At 39.3% G+C, this 22,377-nt stretch overlaps 1 protein-coding gene across 2 annotated transcripts in view; it reads left to right on the plus strand.

Annotated features, from left to right (window-relative positions):
• DYNC1LI1 (dynein cytoplasmic 1 light intermediate chain 1) overlaps window positions 1–22,377 on the plus strand; it is a 46,790-nt gene that overhangs the window by 15,591 nt on the left and 8,822 nt on the right. Inside the window, exons 1-6 of one of the 2 annotated variants that reach the window (XM_058442536.1) lie at window positions 8,568–9,103; window positions 10,472–10,588; window positions 11,331–11,561; window positions 15,264–15,433; window positions 19,218–19,311; window positions 21,681–21,816. In XM_058442536.1, the coding sequence (XP_058298519.1) occupies window positions 11,432–11,561; window positions 15,264–15,433; window positions 19,218–19,311; window positions 21,681–21,816 (530 nt within the window). In that variant the 5' untranslated portion in view covers window positions 8,568–9,103; window positions 10,472–10,588; window positions 11,331–11,431. Of the gene's footprint in view, window positions 1–8,567; window positions 9,104–10,471; window positions 10,589–11,330; window positions 11,562–15,263; window positions 15,434–19,217; window positions 19,312–21,680; window positions 21,817–22,377 lie in introns of those variants that run through there. The other variant, XM_032162217.2, reaches the window with a different exon arrangement.

The raw sequence follows: 22,377 nt of genomic DNA on the forward strand, positions 1-22,377 counted from the left end.
TGAGGGGTCTTAAGAGGATTTTGAATTGAAGCTTAAGATGTATGAAAAGAAGAAATGGGCTCAAAATGTTTATAAAATATGAATGTTCAATTTTCAATTACCAGGGTCTGATGAGGTGGCTCATGCCATAATTCCAGCACTTTGGGAGGCTGAGGTGGGCAGATGACTTGAGGCCAGGAGTTTGAGACTAGCCTGGGCAACATGGTGAAACCCCGTCTCTACTAAAACCACAAAAACTAGCCGGGCATGGTGGCATGCGCCTGTAGTCCCAGCTCTCGAGAGTCTGAGGCAGGAGAATCAGGATGCGGAGGTTGCAGTGAGCCAAGATTGCGCCATTGCACTCCATCCTGGGTGACAAAGTGAGAGTCTGTCTCAAAAAAAAAAAAAAAAAAAATTCAAAAATTTCAATTACCAGATGTTATTAAAGTTGATAAATGAGAGAGGAGGAAGAGTGGTTGATAGAAATTTCGTTCCCAGAAAGGTTTTGTTTCAATAAATAAAATGCTTCCTGAAACATTTTAAGAACCTTCTTCCTGCCAAAGCAGTGTGTTGAGGTGGTCAGAATATTCTTGGGAATAAGTTTTTGTTTTTTCCTTATTCTGTTTACCCTAAGAGCTAAAGGGAGTTGTATCCTTGCAGAGGTTGACTTGGATTCTCTTGGGAGGCATGGATTATTCTATGCTACCACCAATCTTTGTGACTGTAGCCTTGGCCTCAGTTTCCCCATTTGTAAGAAGAGGGGATTTATTACAGTTCCTTGTAGCCCCAAAATGCTGTGTTTATGAAATGTTATTTATTCTCAATGTGACCATTTCTAACTTGTTACAAGAAGTGAGAAATTTTGAAATCACAGGGTGGGGAAATAATCTGAAACTACCATGTTTAACATACTACATTTATTTGACCATATGCTCTTTCCTTTTTCAAATTTCATGTTGTAAAGTTTACTTAAAACACATCTACAAAGTACTGAATGTTAAGAGGAATAGCTGTCATCATTTAAAATTCTAGCAGAGAAAAAATTATCAGCATAGTAAAACAAACTTCTGGTACTTCAAGTTAGATTCAGAAGACTAGGAACATACCCACCTGTCACTCAGACGAAGTCCACAGAGAAGAATGCATTAATTCATTTTTCTTTCTCTTCTGAAAATAGTAGTGATTCTTGGAAGTGGAGATAACTTTTTTCTTCAGAGAGTCATAATACAAAAATAATAAACAGTCTTTTTGTTGTTGTTGTTACACAGAGGTTTCTATGTTGCCCAGGCTGGCCTCAGGTGCCTAGCCTCGCCTCCTCATGCACCAGGATAACAGCCCTGAGCCACCACAGCTCCCAAACAGTCTTGCTTTAATGACACCAGCACTGTTGAGTATTAGGAAGAGTGTGCCTTGGCATTAAATTCCTATGAATTCAGACCTGGCTCTGTCATTTCCTACCTGTGTGAACTTGGATAAGGTACTTAACTGAGCCTCAGTATCCTACCTGCCAAATGGGAGATAATCACGCCCCTCAGAGTTGTTGTGTTAGTTACAGTTGGCAGAATACTCTTGCAGGTAGGCACTCTGTAAGTGTTCACTGCTGTATGCTGCTTGCTGCTTCTGTAGAGAGGGAAGTGGGAACCACTAGTGGCTCCATTTGACTAAGGTATGGGCGAAGGGACATAATTCTAGTCTTTAATTTTTATTGTATGGAAACATGTTGACTTCATCCTTTTTCTGTCCTAGTTTTTTAGGCCTTTGCATTTCAAACTCATTAATATACAATATAGTTTGAAAATACTCTCAAAGTAGGTAAGGGGACAAAATTTGTATCCTGCATTTAGGGATTTGTGAAACTTAGATCAATTTTTGGCTGCAACTGAATTGATAGCACTTTTCTATGGTTTGGTTTGGGTTTTTGGTTTTTGTTTTTGGGATAGTGTCTCACTCTGCTTTCCGGGCTGGAATGCAGTGGCATGATCACAGCTTACTGCAGCCTTGATTCTCCCATGCCTGAGCTGTCCTCCCACCTCAGCTTCCTGAGTAGCTGGGACCACAGGTGTGCACCACCACACCTGGCCAATTTTTCTATTTTTTTTGTAGATAGAGGATCTCCCTATCTTGACCAGACTGGCCTTCAACTCCTGGGTTCAAGTGATCCTCTTGCCTTGGCCTCCCAAAATGCTGAGGTCCATGCGCAGCCGATAGCACTTTTTGTTGTTTGAGACAAGATGTGTCAGTGGCTGCTCTGTAGGAGGCTTAGAAGTATACATTTTAGGCTGGTTGCGGTAGCTCACGCCTGTAATCCCAACACTTTGGGAGGCCGAGGCGGGCAGATCACAAGGTCAAGAGATCCTGGCCAACATGGTGAAACCCCGTCTCTACTAAAAATTAAAAAATTAGCTGGGTGTGGTGGCGTGTGCCTGTAGTCCCAGCTATTTGGGAGGCTGAGGCAGGAGAATTACTTGAACCTGGGAGGTGGAGGTTGCAGTGAGCCAAGATCGCATCCCTGCACTCCAGCCTGGCGAAAGAGGGAGACTCCATCTCAACAACAACAACAACAAAAGTATACATTTTGCTGTGAAAGGAGCAGAGATAATAGGCATATTTGTCACATGTGCTTTTTAGGTACTAGGGATGCCAGCAGTGAACAAAATAGAAATGCCTGTTTTTCTGGAGCTTGCTTTTGAGGTTGGGGGAGACTGAGTAAAATACATAGTATCTTAGTATGTTCAGTGGAAAAAAAAAAAAGAATGTTGGGAGGTTGTAATTCTAAATGAGATGGGGGAAGAAAAGGTGGGGGTCTCAGTGACTCATCCTTGTAATCCCAGTGCTTGGGAGGCTAAGTGGAAGGAATGCTTGAGGCTAGGAGTTTGAGACCAGCCTGGGCAACATAGTAAGACCCTGTTTTAAAAATGAATGAATGAATGAAGAAAGATAACAGAGTGAGACCTGTCTTTAAAGTGAATGAATGAATGAATGAATAGTAAATACTTGTTTGTAAGAAGGAATGAATGAATGAGGTGGTCAGGGAGGCCTACCTGAGGAGGTAATGTTTGAGGGAAGGCAAAAAGGAGGTGAGGCAACATGCAGATATGTGAAGGAACTTTGTTCTAGATAGAGGGAATAGTGGATATAAAGGCTTTGAGGTTGAAATCTTATATTAATTATGTAAGTCAATGTTTTGGGGGAAGTGGCAAGATGATGATAATGCTTTGTGCATATTGAAATGTGAGGTATTCATGGGACATCCAGTAGTAATGACTAGTAAGTAGTTAGGGAGAAGCTGAGCCTTGAAGGAAGTCTGTGGGTCACCAGATTTTAGGTGGAATTGAAGTCGTGGATTTGCAGTCTCTGGGAATCACATATACAGTGAGAAGAGCAGAGGACTGAGGAAGGAACCCTAGGTAACACATGTTGGGTAGGGATAGAAGAGCAGTCTGCAAAAAGACTTAGGACCAAACACTTCAGAGGCAGCTGGTAAAGAGGATGGTGTTTCTGAAGTTATAGGCAGGCAGTCTTCTCTGATTTCTCTGTCTGCCTCTTCTCTCTGCCAACTCCCAACCAAAACAGCCTTTGAGTATAGTTGTTCCTGCCTCCATACCTTGGTTCAGAACTACCTCATTTTTTGCTAGGACTCCATTAATAGCCTATTGTCTACTCTCTTTACTCCTAAACTTATTCTTGTCAGTCATTCTTCTACACTTTTCCATAGCACTCTTTCTAAAGTACCTAAACTGTGCCAGTGGTTCCTCATCTTCAGAATAGTCTGACCTTCTCAGCCTGGCATAAGATGCCCTTCATGATCTGGCCTCCTCTGTTTGTTTTCACCTTTTGCTTCCTTTCCCCTTCACATCCTAAATTTCATGCATTCAAATTATTTGTCCTTCCTAGAAGGACGCTTCTTTGCTTCTGGGTCTCTACCTGCTTTTCTCATGTGTTCTTACTTCCTGGAATGACAAACTCTCCATGGTTCATTAACTGTGCAAGATTTGGCTAAAGTGTTACCTTTTCTGCAAAGACTTCTGACTTCCAAGTAAAACCAGGCTCTTCCCTCTGGGCTGACTTCCTGATTTGTTGCATATCTCTGGTGTAGTTGTAATGACAATATCTTGAAACTGTTTCCTATTTGTTATCCCCTTCCAATTTATGAGCTCTTAGAGGACAACAATTTTGGTGTAAGGATCTTCATATTCTTAGTGTTTGGCTTAATTTAATAAATGTCTAATGCAGTGGTTTTCTTTTTTTTTAAATTTGCTGTTATTTTTATTTTTATTTTTTAATTTAAAAACTGTAAATAGAGATGGGATCTCACTTGATTACCCAGGCTGGTCTTGAACTCCTGGGCTCAAGTGATCCTCCTGCCTCGGCTCCCAAAGTGCTGGGTTTGCAAGCATGAGCCACCACATCCAGCCATGGAGTGGTTTTCAGTGTGGCTTCTGTACCAGCAGTATCAGCATCTCTGGAAACTTGTTAGAAATGCAGATTCTTAGGCCCCACTCAATATTTACTGGATTAGAAACTAAGAGGGTGGGTCCCAGTAATCTGTGTTTTAACAAACTTCTCAGGTGATTCTGATACCTTATAACAAATCCTGCAGGTGATTCTGGTAGTTCTATTAGAAAATTATTAATTCGTCCATTCAAACGAATGATTGACAACATTCACAGAGAGGAATAAACTCTGATCTCATGGTAAGTGGAGGAGAACCCTGTTCAGTCTTTAGAAAAAGGAAACAACCATGCTCTAGTGATGGCTGCAAAAACTTAAAATAGTGAGCATATATAGTTAGATTGGCAGTTTTGTTTGTTTGTTTGTTTGTTTTGAGACGGAGTTTTGCTCTTGTTGCCTAGGCTGGAGTGCAATGGCGCAATCTCAGCTCACTGCAACTTCCGCCTCCCAGGTACAAGCGATTCTCCTGCCTCAGCCTCCCAAGTAGCTGGGATTACAGTCATGCACCACCACACCTGGCTAATTTTGTATTTTTAGTAGAGACAGGGTTTCTCCATGTTGGTCAGGCTGGTCTCTAACTCCCGACTTAAGGTGATCCACCTGCCTCGGCCTCCCAAAGTGCTGGGATTACAGGCATGAGCCACTGTGCCCAGCCAATAGTATTTTTGATGTCATTAATTCAGGCTCAAAATCTGTTCTGAATCTACTAACTTAAACCTTTAGAGATCAGTTAAACTAAAAGGAAGACACAAGCTTGTTATTGAAAAAATTACCCATAATATTGCCATCAGAGATAACCAAATTATCCATGATTATTTCTAGATAATATGGTTTCTATTCTTTTGCTTATGTGTGAGATTTTCTGCAGCTACGTATTTTTTATTTGGAAGCCTTTATATTTAAGTAATTTCAAATATTAATATTTTAAGAAATAAGTTGAAATAAACTCATCTGAAGTTTTTACCCTTATGAAGGTGTCTTTTCACTTTTTTAAAATTGACAAAAATTGTGTATATTGTGTACAATATGTTTTGAAATATGTGTACATTGTGGAATGGCTCAATCAAGCTAGTGTCCCTTCCTTCCTTCCTTCCTTCCGTCCGTCCGTCCGTCCGTCCTTCCTTCTTTCCTTCCTTCTTTTCTTCCCTCTGTTGCCCGGGCTGCAGTATAGTTGGCACGCTGCAGACTCCCTGCCTCCGGCTCCCGTGATTCTCCTGCCTCGGCCTGCGGGCTGCCTGGGATTGCGGGCACGCGCCACCACCCCTGCCTGGTTTTTGTCCTTTGCCTGGAGGCGCGGTTTCACCATGTTGGCCAGGCTGGTCTCCAGCTCCTGACCTCGAGGGGTCTGCCCGCCTCGGCCTCCTAAGGTGCTGGGACTGCAGACGGAGTCTCGCTCACTAGGTGCTCTGTGTTGCCCGGGCTGGAGTGCGGTGGCGTGGTCTTGGCTGGCTGCGGCCTCCGCCTCCCAGCCGCCTGCCTTGGCCTCCCAGGGTGCTGGGATTGCAGCCTCTGCCCGGCCGCCCATCGTCTGGGAAGTGAGGAGCGCCTCTGCCCTCTGCCCGGCCGCCCATCGTCTGGGATGTGAGGAGCGCCTCTGCCTGGCCGCCCCATCTGGGAAGTGAGGAGCGCCTCTGCCCGGCCGCCACCCCGTCTAGGAAGCGAGGAGCGTCTCTGCCCGGCCGCCCCGTCTGGGAAGTGAGGAGCGCCTCTGTCCGGCCGCCCCGTCTGGGATGTGGGGAGCGCCTCTGCCCGGCCGCCCCGTCTGGGAGGTCTACCACAGAGGCCAGACGCAACGTGGGGGCCAGACGTGGTGGCTCACGCCTGTAGTCCCAGCACTCTGGGAGGCTGAGGCGGGTTGATCACTTGAGGCTGGGAGTTCGAGACCAGCCTGGCCAACATGGCGAAACATATGAAAAATACAACAGACAAACCAACCAACCAACCCAGCGACAACAAAACAGGTCTACCCTGGAGTCATACTCTAATTTTTTCTATTTTCCTCCCTTTCTGATCCTTTATCCCACTTTCTTTTTCTTCCTCTTCCTTCTCCTTCTTTGTCAAATAGAGGATTGAGTTATTATCATTGATCCATACAAAGTCCCTCTCTCATTTATTTTCTTTAATTCCCACCCCCCGTTTCTATTCCCCGTCTTCCCATGTGCAACCTTCCTGATATGTTTGATATGCATCTTTTTGTTTATATGTATTTTTAGAAAATGTTTATTGTTTTGTGTGCAAAAAAAAATTAATAAAAAAGAAAAAAAATCAAGCTAGTGTCTTTTCATTTTCTAACATTTAAAGTGGGAATTAAAGAAATAAGATAAGTCCTGGGTCATATTGTATGTAGTTTAACTAATTACTGCTTATTTTTATGGATCTGCGTATGCTTTACAAAATACTTATTGAACATTGTGTTGTTCAATAAGCTTCTGTTATAAGGCTGGGCACTAGGTTTTTACTTACAGTGCAAAACATTGTTTTTGTGGGATAATCCAAATTAAGTTGATATCATTTTAACTTAGAGGATTTCTTTTAGGAAAGTAGCCTGTCATAAGAGTAAAAACCCTAAGAAATCTTGATTCTTTTCCTAGTTCTAGAACAGATTCGGGCTCCTTTTAAAAGAAGATATTCATAGATCTCTTCACATAGTGATTTAAATTATTTTTATTATATAAAGTCTAATGCTTGTGTCTGCTTGAGGCAACTAGATATACTTTTTTTCTTTTTGGCTTATAGTTCCCAAATAACTCCAAACCCCAAAATTATAAATTAAATGTACTTATAAATTAAATGCCATAGAAACTATACTGATTTATAAGTAGTTATAAATTAAATGCCATAGAAACTATAGAACTTGGTAAAATTCAAATTACCAACATCAGTATAACAACTGATCTTTTGCTGAAATTAAATGCCAGTGTTGGGTTTAATAATAGAAATATTTTTATATTTTATTTTTTACTGGTTATTATTTCCATTTTAAGCATTTTAAACATGATCATTATGGGAATCATTGTCATCATAGATATTACTATTTTTAAACCTAATCTCTTTTTTTGATGAGCCAGTTTAATGGTACATTGTAAAAATAGTACTGAAAAATACAAATGTAATGTCAAATTCTTTTTTTAAATTAGGTAAAATTGTATATATATACAGTACATGAAGTTTTGGAATATATATATGCGTTATGGAATGGCTAAATCAAGCTAATTAACATGTATTACCTCACATGGTTGTCATTGTTGTGAGAACACTTAAAATCTAATCTCTTGGCATTTTTCAGTACAGTGTATTTTTAATAACTATAGTCACCAAGTTGTACAATAGGTCCCTTGAAGGTATTCCTCCTGTCTAACTGAAATTCTGTAACCTTTGACCAAACATCTGTCTCCCCAACTCCCTCCCCTACCATGGCCCCAGTCCTTGGTAACTACTGTTGTGTTCTCAACTTCTGTAAGATCAACTTTTTAAGGCTGCATGTATGAGTGAGATCCTGGAGTGTTTGCTTTTCGGTGCCTGGCTTGTTTCATTTAACACAGCAGTCCCCAGTCTTTTTGCGCACCAGAGACCGACTTCATGGAAGACAGTTTTTCCATGGACTGGGTGGGGACGTTTCAGGATGAAACTCTTTCACCTCAGATCATCAGGCATTAGTTAGATTCTCCTAAGGAGCATGCAGCCTTGATCCCCAGGTGTGCGCAGTTCACATTAGGGTTTGGGCTCCTATGAGAATCTAATGCCGGCATTGCTGATCTGACAGGAGGTGGAGCTCAGGGGTAATGCCGTTGGCTCACCTCCTGCTATGTGGCCTGGTTCCTAACAGGCCATAGACTGGTACCGGTCCACAGCCCGGCGGGTTGGGGACCCCTGATTTAACATAATGATAAACCTTCCAGGTTCATTCATATTGTTGTATATGATGGGAATTCCTTCCTTCTTTGAGGCTAAATAGTATTGCATTGCGGGTATGTGTGTGTATAATATATGTGTGTGTATGTGTATACATATAACATATACACACACATATATGTTATACATACACATACCCGCAATGCAATACTATTGCGTACATATGTACATATACACATATACACATACCAGATTTTCCTTATCTATTCATTTGTTGATGGAGTTGATGGACAATTAGGTTGATACCATATCTTGGCTATTGTGAATAATGCCACAATGAACATGGGAGTACAGATATCTCTTTAATGTATTTACTTCCTTTGGATTTCTTACTGTCACCTTTTTTATTGCCTATTTAAGGTTACACATTGCTATGAAGTATTGGAAAATGCTTCATAAAAAGAACCAGTCTGCCCAGTGCAGTTGAATATGGAATTGACTGCTCTGGGATACTTTGAATTTGGCGTGCCTGTGTGTTGACTCTCTTTTCTGTTCTGTCTGCATCACTTGGCTTCACCTTGGCCCCAGCAGGATTATAAACACCATTGCAGAGGTGGGCACTGCAATCTTGTGGCAGCATTCAGATATAAAGACTTAAGACGTATTTTTTTTTTTTAGCTTAACATGAAAATGAAGACAATTTTTAAATTCTCAGAGAACTCATAGATCTCCAGGAATAAGTCCTTAGATTCAAGCAACTCCAGTTTCATATCTATAAATACTATTACTATGATTCTAATAAGTCCATGAACAGTAACATGTAAGTAGCATTTAAATACTCACAATACTAAAAAGCCCTCACCAAAACATTGAACAGCTAGTCTAGTTTTGTTTTGTTTTGTTCTGTTTTGAGACAGAGCCTCACTCTGTCGCCCAGGCTGGAGTGCAGTGGCGTGATCTTGGCTCAGTGCAACCTCTACCTCCTGGATTCAAGCAGTTCTCCTGCGTCAGCCTCCCGAGTAGCTGGGATTACAGATGCGCACCACTGTGCCCAGCTAATTTTTTGTATTTTTAGTAGAGATGGGTTTCACCATGCTGGCCAGGCTGGTCTCGAACTCCTGACCTCGTGATCTATCCACCTTGGCCTCCCAAAGTGCTAGGATTACAGGTGTGAGCCACCGTGCCTGGGCTAGTTCGCCTAGTTTTAAACCTTTTTAAAAAATACTTGTGTCAAATTTAAATCACATGATTTTCTGTCATTAATACTTTTAAGTCTATTTTTAATTTTTGTCTGTTGTACATCCCCCCTACACTTTTTCTTCCCCAACTTGTTATCCCCATTTTCTCACCATTTCTCCTGCTACGTATTTATTATGGCTTCATGGTTCTGGTAAAGGTCACAGTTCCCTGTCCTGATGTACAGGGAACTGATTGATGTGCCATCCATCCCCCTTGATTGGCCCTTAGGTGGACATATAACTCAAACTGGGCCAATTAAGAGTCTTTTACCTGAGGTTCTTCAGACTGAAAGCTAAGAGTAAGAGTCTTTTATTCCTTGTAGATTAAACTGGGATGACATGAGAGTGGAAATTCCTGAAACCTAAGGTGTTTCACTTTACCTTCTCATCTCCTGAAAATTATCCATAGAGGAAGTCATTTGCAATAGGATAGGACAAGATTTAGCAAGACTGGGAGAGAGATTCCTGGTCGTGATGGAGTCTGCATCTTTTCTATCTTTTTTTTTTTTCTTCAGACGGAGTCTTGCTTTGTTACCCAGCCTGGAGTACAGTGGCACAATCTTGGCTCACTGCAACCTCCGCCTCACAGGTCCAAGCGATTCTTCTGCCTCAGCCTCCTGAGCAGCTGGGATTACAGGCATGCACCACCACGCCTAATTTTTCTACTTATAGTAGAGACGGGGTTTCACCCTGTTGGCCAGGCTGGTCTTGAACTCCTGACCTCAAGTGATCTGCCTGCCTCGGCCTCCCAAAGTGCTGGGATTACAGGTGTGAGCCACCACGCCCAGCCAAGTCTGCATCTTTGATACTGTAGCTGCTCCATTATATTTCATCAAATTGCCTTTTTGGTTGAAGCTAGTTCCATTTGGGTTTTTCACTTGGTACTAGAAAGCATCCTTAAATAATCGGTGTTATAATTTATAAGATTTATCCTTTTTTTATATATCTAGGTGAAGATGGAGCTGGAAAAACAAGCTTAATAAGAAAAATTCAGGGAATAGAGGAGTATAAGAAAGGAAGAGGATTGGAATATTTGTACTTAAATGTGCATGATGAAGACAGGGATGGTGAGTGTCATTTGTAACATAAATTTCTGAAGTCTATTCTGAGGTGCACTGGCATTCACATTAGCCTTGATTTTTTTTTAGTGTGTAATTTTTTACTAGAAGTTCTGTGATGTCATGCTGGTCAAGAAATAGCTATGTTTAGGCATACTTTTATTAATTTGGGATTGGGATTCATATATGATACTTTTAAGCATCTTAAGGTATCCTGGTGTGCAGATACTTCTTTCCTGCCATACTTGAAGAATCTCAGTTTTTCAGCTCATCTTCCCTTAGATAATGATTGTTTTGTTGACTCCCATTTCACCTTCTAATTTTCTGATAAAAATATTATCTACTCAGCTTTTTTATCTATCGGCTATTTTTTCTTCTATAGATCACTTGCCTTCTCATTTTTGTGTATGATATCTTGAGTATGCATATCTGTATCTGCTGATGGTAAAAACATAAACAAGTTATGCATCCTCTGGTTTTGGATTAAGAAATATGAAGTAGAGGATGCTACAGTTAAATCATTTTAAGCCTTTACATAAATTAGCAGATGGCCTAAACAGTTGAACTTTACTGGCAGTTAAGTCATTTTAGGCCTTTAAATAAATTGGTGGATGGCCTAAATTGTTGAACTTTGTCAAAGCCAATAGCACATCTCCTGTGGAGATGCACTAAAATACCAAGTGGTACTGTTAGTTGGATGATGAAATGACTTAATCTTGTTGCCTTGGTTACTTTGTTTTGTCTGTTGTAGATCAAACAAGATGTAATGTATGGATCTTAGATGGAGACCTATATCACAAAGGCCTCCTTAAATTTTCACTGGATGCCATATCTCTGAAGGATACTCTAGTTATGCTGGTTGTTGACATGTCAAAGCCTTGGACTGCTTTGGATTCTTTACAGAAATGGGCAAGTGTTGTTAGAGAACATGTTGACAAACTGAAAATCCCTCCTGAAGAAATGAAACAAATGGAACAAAAGTGTAAGTAGTCTAGAAATAGTAATGTAGGTTTCAAATACAGAATGTCTTGGTGGACTTTAATCATTAGGAATTTTTGACTATAAAGAAGGTTTAATGAAGTAAGCATATTGTAAGTCCTTTTTTTTTTTTGGAGACAGAGTCTTGTTCTGTCACCCAGGCTGGAGTGCAGTGGCGCAATCTTGGCTCACTGCAACCTCTGCCTCCTGGGTTCAAGTAGCTGGTATTACAGGCGCCTGCCACCATGCCCTGCTAATTTTTGTATTTTTAGTAGAGACGGAGTTTCACCATATTGGCCAGGCTGGTCTCGCACTCCTGACGGCGTGATCCACGCCACTCGGCCTCCCAGAGTGCTGGGATTACAGGCGTGAGTCACCGGCCCGGCCTGTAACTACTGTTTTTAAAATTCTATTTAGATGATGTGCTGGGTTTTAATATAGTTTCAAATTAGAAACATAAGACACAATGGTAAACTGTTTAGTAGAGATGCCTTTTCTCCTTGCCAAAAAGCTGTGTGTGTTCATTTTGGAAAGTAGCTTTGCAGGGTGAAAAGATTGAATCTTTCTTCAGCTGCTCATTTTCAGCAGTTTCATTTTTTGATTAGTAATCTTACTGACCTTGTCAAAATGAAGTGTGCCTAGAAAGATGTTGACAGTATACATATAAAGATATTAAAATGGTTTTATGATTTACAAAGTACATATTTTGTACATGCCCATGTGAATTAGAGATTTTTATGGGAATTATGAAAATTCTATGAGTCATTTCTAACAGGTTGTAAGCCAGTAACATTTTTTACTTTTTTATTTTTGTTTTTGAGTCAGGGTCCCACACTGTTGCCCAGGCTGAAGTACAGTGGCACAGTCTTGGCTCACTGCAACCTCTGCCACCCCGGCTCAAGCCATCCTCCCACCTCAGCCTCCTGAGTAGCTGGGACTACAGGCACGTACCACCATGCCTGGCTAATTTTTTTTATTTTTTGTAGACATAGGGTTTTGCCATGTTGCCCAGGCTGGTCTTGAACTCCTGAGCTCAAGCGATCCACCTTGCTCAGACTCCCAAAGTGCTGGGATTACAGGCATGAGCCACCACGCCCAGCTGCCTGTAACATTTTTTAATGTCACTTAGAGTTCTTCATTTGCCAATATTGTGCTTTGCATAAGAAAATACATAGGTGGGCCAGGCGTGGTGGCTCACGCCTGTAATCCCAGCACTTTGGGGGAGGCTGAAGCACGTGGATCACGAGGTTAGGAGTTCCAGACTAGCCTGTCCAAGATGGTGAAACCCTGTCTCTACTAAAAATACAAAAAAAAAAAAAAAAAATTAGCCCAGCATGGTGGCGGGTGCCTGTAATCCGAGCTACTTGGGAGGCTGAGGCAGAGAATTGCTTGAACCCTGGAGGCGGAGATTGTGGTGAGCTGAGATCGCACCACTGCACTCCAGCCTGGGCGACAGAGCAAGACTCTGTCTCAAAAAAAAAAAAAAGAAAGGAAATACATAGATGAACTCCTTTGTTATTATTCACTGACAGTAACTTTTAAAGAAAAATTGACAGCTTGCTGGAATTTATGTGTAAGAAAACAGTAAAAATTTAAAATGTATGTACTAAATCATTGAAAGAGATGTCTAAATGCTTTTAATTTTTTTTTCTGTTTACTATTGCCTGTGGAGTTTTTGTTGTTATTGTTCTTCCCTAAGTCTAGATTTATCCTAGAGTAGTAGTTGTCAAACTGTGGTTCCCTGGACCAGCAGCACCAGTATGAGTATAGCTGGGAACATATCAAAAGTACACATTTTTCACTCCCCATCCTGGACCACTGAATTAGAAACTCTTGAGGGTGGAAACAGTAATCTGTGATGTAACAAGCCTTTGAAGTGATTCTGGTGCATCATAAAATTTGAGAGCCACTATTAGATTACAGTCTCTGATCTTACGGGTGGTAGTCACCAGGGCTGCTAAGGGTATATACAGACCCGTGTTTCTGGAGGAACGGTGCCCAGCTGTTCAGGATTCCCTATTCCTTGACCCCATGTAAATTCAGAACAGTGTTCCTCCATATGAGTCAGTCTTCATGATCCAAAGATCTGGCTCATAATTACTTTAAGAGAAAACACACATTTTTTTTCTAAGTAAGTAATAATGTACATTCTTTGTTTTTTGAAAATTGAAAATAGGGCTGGGCGCAGTGGCTCACGCCTGTAATCTCAACACTTTGGGAGGCCAAGGCAGGTGGATCACAAGGTCAGGAATTCAAGACTAGCCTGGCCGATATGATGAAACCCCGTCTTTTCTAAAAATACAAAAATTAGCCAGGCGTGGTGGTGGGTGCCTGTAGTCCCAGCCCCTTGGGAGGCTGAGGCAGGAGAATCACTTGAACGCAGGAGGTGGGGGTTGCAGTGAGTGAGATTGCACCACTGCACTCCAGCCTGGTGACACAGTGAGCCTCCATCTCAAAAAAAAAAAAAAAAAAAGAAAAATTGAAAATAGCCAGTCACAGTGGCTCACCCCTGTTATCCCAACACTTTGGGATGCTGAGGTGGGAGGATTGCTTGAGCCCAGAGTTCAAGACCAGCCTGGGCAACATAGTGAGACCCCATCTCTACAAAAATAAAAAGTTATCCAGGTGTGGTGGCACATGCCTGTAGCTACTCGCTCGGGAGGTTGAGCCAGAAAATCACTTGGGTCGGGGCTATAGTGAGCCATGATTGCACCGTTGCACTCCAGCATGGGTGACAGAGCAAGACCCTGTCTCAGAATAAATAAATAAATAAATAAATAAATAAATAAATAATTCTTTTGTGTATTTTTCCCAGTATTTTTATTTCTAAGCTGGAATCATACGTTGGCCTTCTTTTATTTATGTATCTTTTAATGTTACTATTTCCTACAACGTTAAATATTCTTTGAAAACTTGACATCTTATGGTTGTGTATAATTTTTTCTCATATACTATTTTAATCCTATGCTATAGACAGTTTGTTTCCAAATTTGTTTTGCTTTTATACATGAAGAAAAGAGTTATATGGAAATCCCTATGTATGTGCATCACTGATTGTGCACTTGAGAATTCCTAGGAGAGTAATTACTCAGTCAAAACATATATTTTCAAGTCTCTTGATACATTCACATTTACTTTATATTTTTTAGTAACAGTTTTGACAACCTTGCAAATAACTCCTAAAAACTGATCAGCACTGGTAATACTTAATTAAGTTGTACCAGAGTTACAGAATGAGCATGGCCCAAGATTGAGCCTAGGTAAAAAAGGAGAGACCTGAGTAAAGGGTTTAGTGAAAGGAAGTTAGTATTAGAAAATCATCTAGACTATCTTTTAAGTTGTGGGATTTTTTTCTCCCACATTTATTTTTCTTTCATCCATACAGTGCCCTTTGTGAATTAGAGAAGATAGAGAGACAAAACTAATTGTAACTTGACCAAAATGTTTTGCATAAATTGAGCCAGGTCTAGATAGAACCCTACTTTGTAGAGCCATCCCATGCAGTAGTAGTATTCTGCCTCCTAATTATTAATGTGGGTCCAGTGTTTGTATATTCTCTTTGAAATAGGTTTCTCAAACGCTTTTCGTTTCTTCTCTTACACAAGACTAAGTATGAATTTGAGTAAATTTTATCTTTAGATTATGGCAAGAAAAGTTACCTGCTGAAATAAAGCGATTTCTAAATTGTGTTTACTTTGATTTTCAGTGATTAGAGACTTCCAAGAATATGTAGAGCCAGGAGAAGACTTCCCGGCTTCTCCCCAGAGAAGAAATACTGCGTCACAAGAAGACAAAGATGACAGTGTAGTTTTACCTCTGGGTGCGGATACACTTACACATAACTTGGGCGTTCCAGTACTAGTAGTTTGCACAAAGGTTAGTTTGCTTCCTAGGGATTCTGCAACTGATATTCACTGAGGATGAACAACTGTTTTGTTTTCCGGGTTTTTTGGAGTTAACACATTAATTCTCCTGGATGATTTTTTGTTAACAAACAAATAATAGTTTAAAGTATTTAATGATATTAACATGTTGCTTTTGTGGTCTTAATTATAATTTCTTTGAAAGAAAATGTTATTTCAAATACTTGTAATTGAATTTCATTTTCATAATTCCAGTTGGACTTCATTGTATGGTCAATCAGTTTAGTAGAAATAATTACAGGTAAAATGATAGTTTATTGGTTTTTATAAAATTATTTTTCAACACTAATTTTTTTTTTTTTTTGAGACGGAGTTTTGCTCTTGTTGCCCAGGCTGGAGTACAATGGCACAATCTCGGCTCACTGCAACCTCTGCTTCCCAGGTTAAAGCAATTCTCCTGCCTCAGCCTCCCTAGTAACTGGGATTACAGGTGCCCACCACCACTCCCACCTAATTTTTTGTATTTTTAGTAGAGACGGGCTTTCACCATTTTGGCCAGGCTGGTCTCAAACTCTTGACCTCAGGTGATCCACCCGCCTTGGCCTCCCAAAGGGCTGGGATTGCAGGTGTGAGCCACTGCGCCCAGCCTCAACATTAAGTTTTTATATATTCTCTAATATCAGAGGATTATATACTTAAAATAGACTTTTAAACATGTAGCAGTGCTCATTATATAAAGTTGACATGCAGTCATGAAGGGTTTCTGTTTTTTAAAGAGGTTCTGATAGGATCGCTATTATCAAAATTATATTATTGGTTATTTCACTGTATATATTTTGTAATAAAATTAAGTTTCCTTTAAAAATAATTAATAGAAGGCCAGGCGTGGTGGCTTACACCTGTAATCCCAGCACTTTGTGAGGCTGAGGGGGGTGGATCACGAGGTCAGGAGATCGAGACCATCCTGGCTAAAATGGTGAAACCCCTCCTCTACCAAAAAAAATACAAAAAAATTAACCAAGCATGGTGGCGGGCACCTTTAGTCCCAGCTACTCAGGAGGCTGAAGCAGGAGAATGGTGTGAACCCGGGAGGTGGAGCTTGTAGTGAGCTGAGATCGCGCCACTGCACCCCAACCTGGGCTACAGAGCGAGACTCCATCTCAAAAATAAATAAATAAATATATAAATAAAAATAATAGATCAGCTGGGCACGGTGGCTCACGCCTGTAATCCCAGCACTTTGGGAGGCTGAGGTGGGTGGATCATGAGGTCAGGAGCTCGAGACCATCCTGGCTAACATGGTGAAACCCCATCTTTACTAAAAATAAAAAAAATTAGCCAGGCATGGTGGCAGGCGCCTGTAGTCCCAGCTACTCGGGAGGCTGAGGCAGGAGAATGGCGTGAACCCGGGAGGCAGAGCTTGCAGTGAGCCGAGATCGCGCCACTGCACTCTAGTCTGGGCGACAGAGTGAGACTCTGTCTCAGAAAAAAAAAAAAAAATAATATATCAAGTTCATGTTCTCCCTACTTGGTCCTAAGTATGTGTTTTTACTGTTTGTAAGCCATGGAATAGTTAAGAAAATGACAGAACATAAGTCCTTTTGAGACTTGAAATTAATGCTTTTTATTATGTAAAATTTGCGCATATAAAATTAAAGGAGGGTATAGAATTTATTCATTGTTGGAGTAAAATTGATTAAAAAATCTAAAACCTAGCTTAGGTTTTACTTTGGTACAAAAATTATCCATAACAAAGGAATGGAGTGACAGCACTTAATTAAGTTAAAGTCTGCCATCTGCTTTCAAATGGTGGTTCTGGTATAGTTAATTGTTACGTACACCTTTTCTGTAAAACACTATCTTAAAATCTCACACCGAAATCCTTCTGTGTGCTTTGTTTTTTATTTTGTTTTGGTTGGTGAAGGGCTATTTGTTTATTGGAAGTTGGTTCCATTGGTTCCGTCAGCACTACTTGCCTTACGAAAAGCAGTCTTGTTTTCCAAAAGAAAAATGTTAAGCTTAAAAGAGTCTGGAATCAGTATCAAACGAGTCATAGAGTCATAACATTTTCAAACCAGAATAGATCATCTACTATATTTCATAAAATCTAAGACACTATCAGATGTATTTCAGTTTATGAACTTTTAAAATGTGTAGGGGTATGGGGAAATGTGCGTTTCCAAAGGGAGAGAAGTGTGGTGGTTCAACGCTGTCAGTTTAAAGACTTCGGAAATGTAGAGTTCTCTTAGTCTTAGAAACTTAGTCTCTCTAAGTTTCTTGTCTTAAGTCCAGATCCTCTGATTTCAGTTAAAAAAAACATTTTTTTTTTTGTTTGTTTGATATGGAGTATTGCTCTGTCACCCAGGCTAGAGTGCAGTGGCACAATCTTGGCTCACAGCGAGCTCCGCCTCCCGGGTTCATGCCATTCTCCTGCCTCAGCCTCCCGAGTAGGTGGGACTGCAGGCGCCTGCCACCATGGCCAGCTAATTTTTTTGTATTTTTAGTAGAGACGGGGTTTCACCGTGTTAACCAGGATGGTCTCAAACTCCTGACCTCGTGATCCGCCCGCCTCGGCCTCCCAAAGTGCTGGGATTACAGGCGTGAGCCACCGCACCCAGCCTTAAAATATTTTTATTTAATACTAAACCACCATGCCTTTCCAAAAGTGTCATTAAGTCAAAATATAATAATTATTTTTAATCATTTGAAATCACTGTCAGTATTTCATAAAATGGGCAATGAAATGCTCATCATAATTATATAATGAGACTGTTCTGTGCTGTATATATGTTTTTATTTTTGTTTTTGTGGAAAGTTTTGCTGTATTTCCCAGCTAGCCTTGAACTCCTAGGCTCAATCCTCCCACCTCACCCTCCAAAGTAATACAGGCGCATACCACTGCACCCTGTCAGGTTTTTTTTTTTTTTTTTGCATATATATATATATATATACAACAAATATATATATATATGCAACATATATATATTTGTTGTATATATATATGCAACATATATATGTGTGTGTATATATATATATGTAATAAAAAATTACATAGCAGATTTAACCCCACACTAATATTAGGTGTAATGACCATTATTAAATGTTTATTTTTATATTTTACACCTGCAATTCAGAAGGGTTTTGGTGAAATTATTTGGATGTCGTGATGTTTGAACATGCCATCTTTGTATTTTTCTTAGCATTTTTCTGTAGCAAGCAGAATTCAGAATTGTCTCATTGATTGTACAGGCGACATTTCAAAAATCAGTTGTTTCCTTATTTTGTTATTAGTGAGATTGTAATAAGAGTGAATAAAAGCACCAGAAAAGAAATTAAGGTCACTTGAGAATTATCAGATAAACACAGGAACAAAGAAGAAATGGTGAGAAGTAGAGACTCCCTGGATATGCAGAAGTGTTTTATAAAACTAAAATAGATGTTAGATCTTTTAAAACTTTGTTCCAGGTTATAAGTAGTTGAATTAGCAAGTATGATTTCTTAGAACAAGCTAGGCTTGTTATTCTTCCTTCCCTTATGTACTAAAACTTTGTCTTTGGTGTTCTGACCAGGTTTAACATTAACGTTGAAGTTAATGCTTTTTAAAAAGATGAAATTATCCATTAGTCTCTCCAACTAAAAGTTCATAGAGTACTTGATATTCTGTGTCCTGCTGTTCATTCACCATATCAGAGTGGTACTTTTATGATGTTCCCCTATCCAGAATTGAACTGTTTAAATTACTGTATTTAGTTTTGATTATTTTAAATGTATTATTTTTAATTATTTTAACTTAACAGTGTGATGCCATTAGTGTATTGGAGAAAGAACATGACTACAGAGATGAACATTTTGATTTTATTCAGTCACATATCCGGAAGTTTTGTTTACAGTGTATCCTTTTAAATACATTTATTGATTCAGTGTACTACTTTACCTGTTTTTGTTTTTTAAAGTTAAAAGAATTAAATTGATGGACTTGAGAAATTCTGTAAACATTTCTCCTTCTGCCTCTGTTTGGAAATTTCATTTTAGTTCCCAAATTATTTATATTTGGATATTTTGAGATAGAAAAGCAAATATTGAAGTATATTACTTTGATTTGCTGTGTTTAAAGTATGCTTAAGAAAAATAATTATCAATTGTATGTGGAAAAGTCTAGTAAGCTGTATGTAGTTATGAACATATCTGATTTAAAAACTGTATTTATTGGTGAGTGGTAGGGCAAGGTCAATATTGTGTTTTTTGTGTTTTCATTTTTAATTTGTTTAGTGTGTTGTTATCTTCTCCACATATAGCCTAACAGTGGTTTCAAAATCTGGCTCTGCCTATCTAGACATGTTGGATTGGAGTATTCCAAAGTGAGGCTGGAGAATCATCTAAACTTCAGAAACCTTCCTGGAAAATCTACCATAGAAAGTCTTGTTAATCTAGACTACAAGGATTAGGTGAGCCAGTGTGTAATAATTACAGCTAAAATAGGGAGAAAATGAAGGTTAAAAGTGAATACTGTTTAGAGACTTTGCTGTTGAAAACTTAGTTACACCTTGAATGCACTGAAGAGTAAATTCACCAACCCACTTGGATCAGATAATTTGCAGTTGAATTCCCCAGCCACAGTTTTTGAGTCTGAAACTTAATGAAATGATTATTAGGAATAGATAGTAATGAGTAATACACACGTTTATAGCGTCTACAAATTATAAATCATTTTCATTAGTGGGTGTTTAATTTAAGGACCACTTAAAGAAAGCCTATTAAGATCACTTGACACTGATAGTTTCCCTTTCCCCTTTTCTCTTCAGTTCTTTCTCTTTATGGGCCTTTCTCTTCTCATGTCACCAAATGGCTGAGTTGGTTGAGTTAAAGGGTAGTAGTCTACCATAATGTCTTCAAAAATAAAATAAAAAGTGGGAGTAATTGTAGTGTAGGTATCTATAGCCTTTTTTTATGTTATCTTTGGGGATTAGAAAATTTGAGAATAAACAGTCTCTTTAATCATATATTTAATGCTATACTTAAAAATGTAAATACAGAAATGTAATCAGAAAGGAAGCTTTCTACCAAAATAATTAGAGACCATTAGAGCCAGTTGATTTTAAAAGAATACAGAATGTGAGAAGTCATTTCAAGATAATGAGGTATGTATTTATCAGTGACAGACAGTGACAGTTCAAAATCACCTTTATTTTATTAAATTTTTAATTGCAATGTAAGTTTTTCAGTTACAGAAATCTCCCAAATTATCATAATTTGGTTTTCATTGTGGGGAAGAGCATTAATGCAAAGTTAATGCGGTTAAACTTTTGCCTAAGATTATGTTCGTCTCTACCATGTTACAGTTTCATATCAAAGTAAGTTTAGTAAGTTGTATTTAGCAATACCGCTTTTAGGTTCGTAAGCCTCAGGTCATGTCCCAGAAAATATGAGTATCCCGGTTAAGAAGTTAGACTGTACTCCCAGCATTTCCCCCTTGGCCTAGGTCACCATCTCCCTTGGAGAAACAAGGGCCAGTGCTAGAATGTGGGTGGTCATAGAATTTCTGATAGCCACTCTGAGTCCATCGTCTGTCAGTGGTCACATTGTCCATGGATGTCTTAATATTTACATCCGCTGTGTCTTTTGGATAAAAGGTCAAAGTTAGGCTCTGCTTTAATACGTCTTCATGTGAGGTTGTGTTATTTCAAGTTTTGTCATGAAATGTGCTTTTGCCTTGGGTTATTCCTGAAAGCTTCCTAATTGGTACCTGTTGGCTCACCTTTCAACATTGGGTTTCTTTTGCCCTCTCCAGTGAGTCTCCTGAGCCTTATCCCTGAAGTCTTTAATTCCTGGGTTTTGTAAAAACTACGAAGAGACACTGTTACACACCATTTTTGTTGAAAAGGCAAACAAAACAGCTGTTGATAAATAATATCCCCTCTATGAAGTTTAGGAAAGTTAAAATCATAAAAATTGTCCTTTCATGTGCTTTAAATATAGAAGTAGTAGTGGTGCCAGTATTTCTAGATTTACCTTTACTTCTTGTCTTAATGAGACTTCTACCTTCCTAAGTTAAATTAATTATGTAAAAATTCTTTTATTAATTGTAGCCCATATGAAGGTAGTATTTTTTACTTTTGAAGTTCTTGATTACCATATAATATACCTTTGGAGTTATTTCTGAAACTAAAATGCATAGAAATAAAAGTTAAGCTGAAAACACAGAATTTTATGGTATTTGCTCATGACATTTGTCCAGAATTTTCTTTAACCATATTATTCAGATGGTGCAGCACTTATTTACACTTCAGTAAAAGAAAACAAAAATATAGACTTAGTATATAAATACATCGTTCAGAAACTGTATGGATTTCCCTATAAGATTCCTGCTGTTGTTGTGGAAAAGGATGCAGTATTTATGTAAGTGGACTCTTAAATATATAATTTTATCATGTATTATTGCTACTATTTGATGGTGAATCATTATTTTCAGTTTTGAGATGGGACCAATAGACCTTTCCATGATGAGAAAGTGAGAATCTATCTGTTCCTAGATTGTTTTTTGTTTATAACCTGTCTTGATTTATCTGTTATTGCCTTTTAGATTTACTGCTGGCCTGAGCCCTTTTTCAAAGGTTTTTGAGCTAAACTGTCTACTGGATGCCTATATTAGTGTATTGTATCTGCTTATTCTTTAATTGATTATGATACATAAATGACCAAATATGAGATCTAGGCATACTTTTAAAAAGTTACCTGGCTGAGCGTGGTGGCTCACATTTCTAATCCCAGCACTTTGGGAGGCCAAGAGCGGATCACCTGATGTCAGGAGTTCGAGACAAGCCTGGCCAACATGGCGAAACCCCCTCTCTAATGAAAAATACAAAAATTAGCCCGGGTGTGGTGGTGTACACCTGTAGTCCCAGCTACTTGGGAGGCTGAGGCACGAGAATTACTTGAACCTGGGAGGCGGAAGTTGCA

Source organism: Hylobates moloch, unplaced genomic scaffold, assembly GCF_009828535.3.
Source record: "Hylobates moloch isolate HMO894 unplaced genomic scaffold, HMol_V3 SCAFFOLD_8, whole genome shotgun sequence".
Taxonomy (NCBI): Eukaryota; Metazoa; Chordata; class Mammalia; order Primates; family Hylobatidae; genus Hylobates; species Hylobates moloch.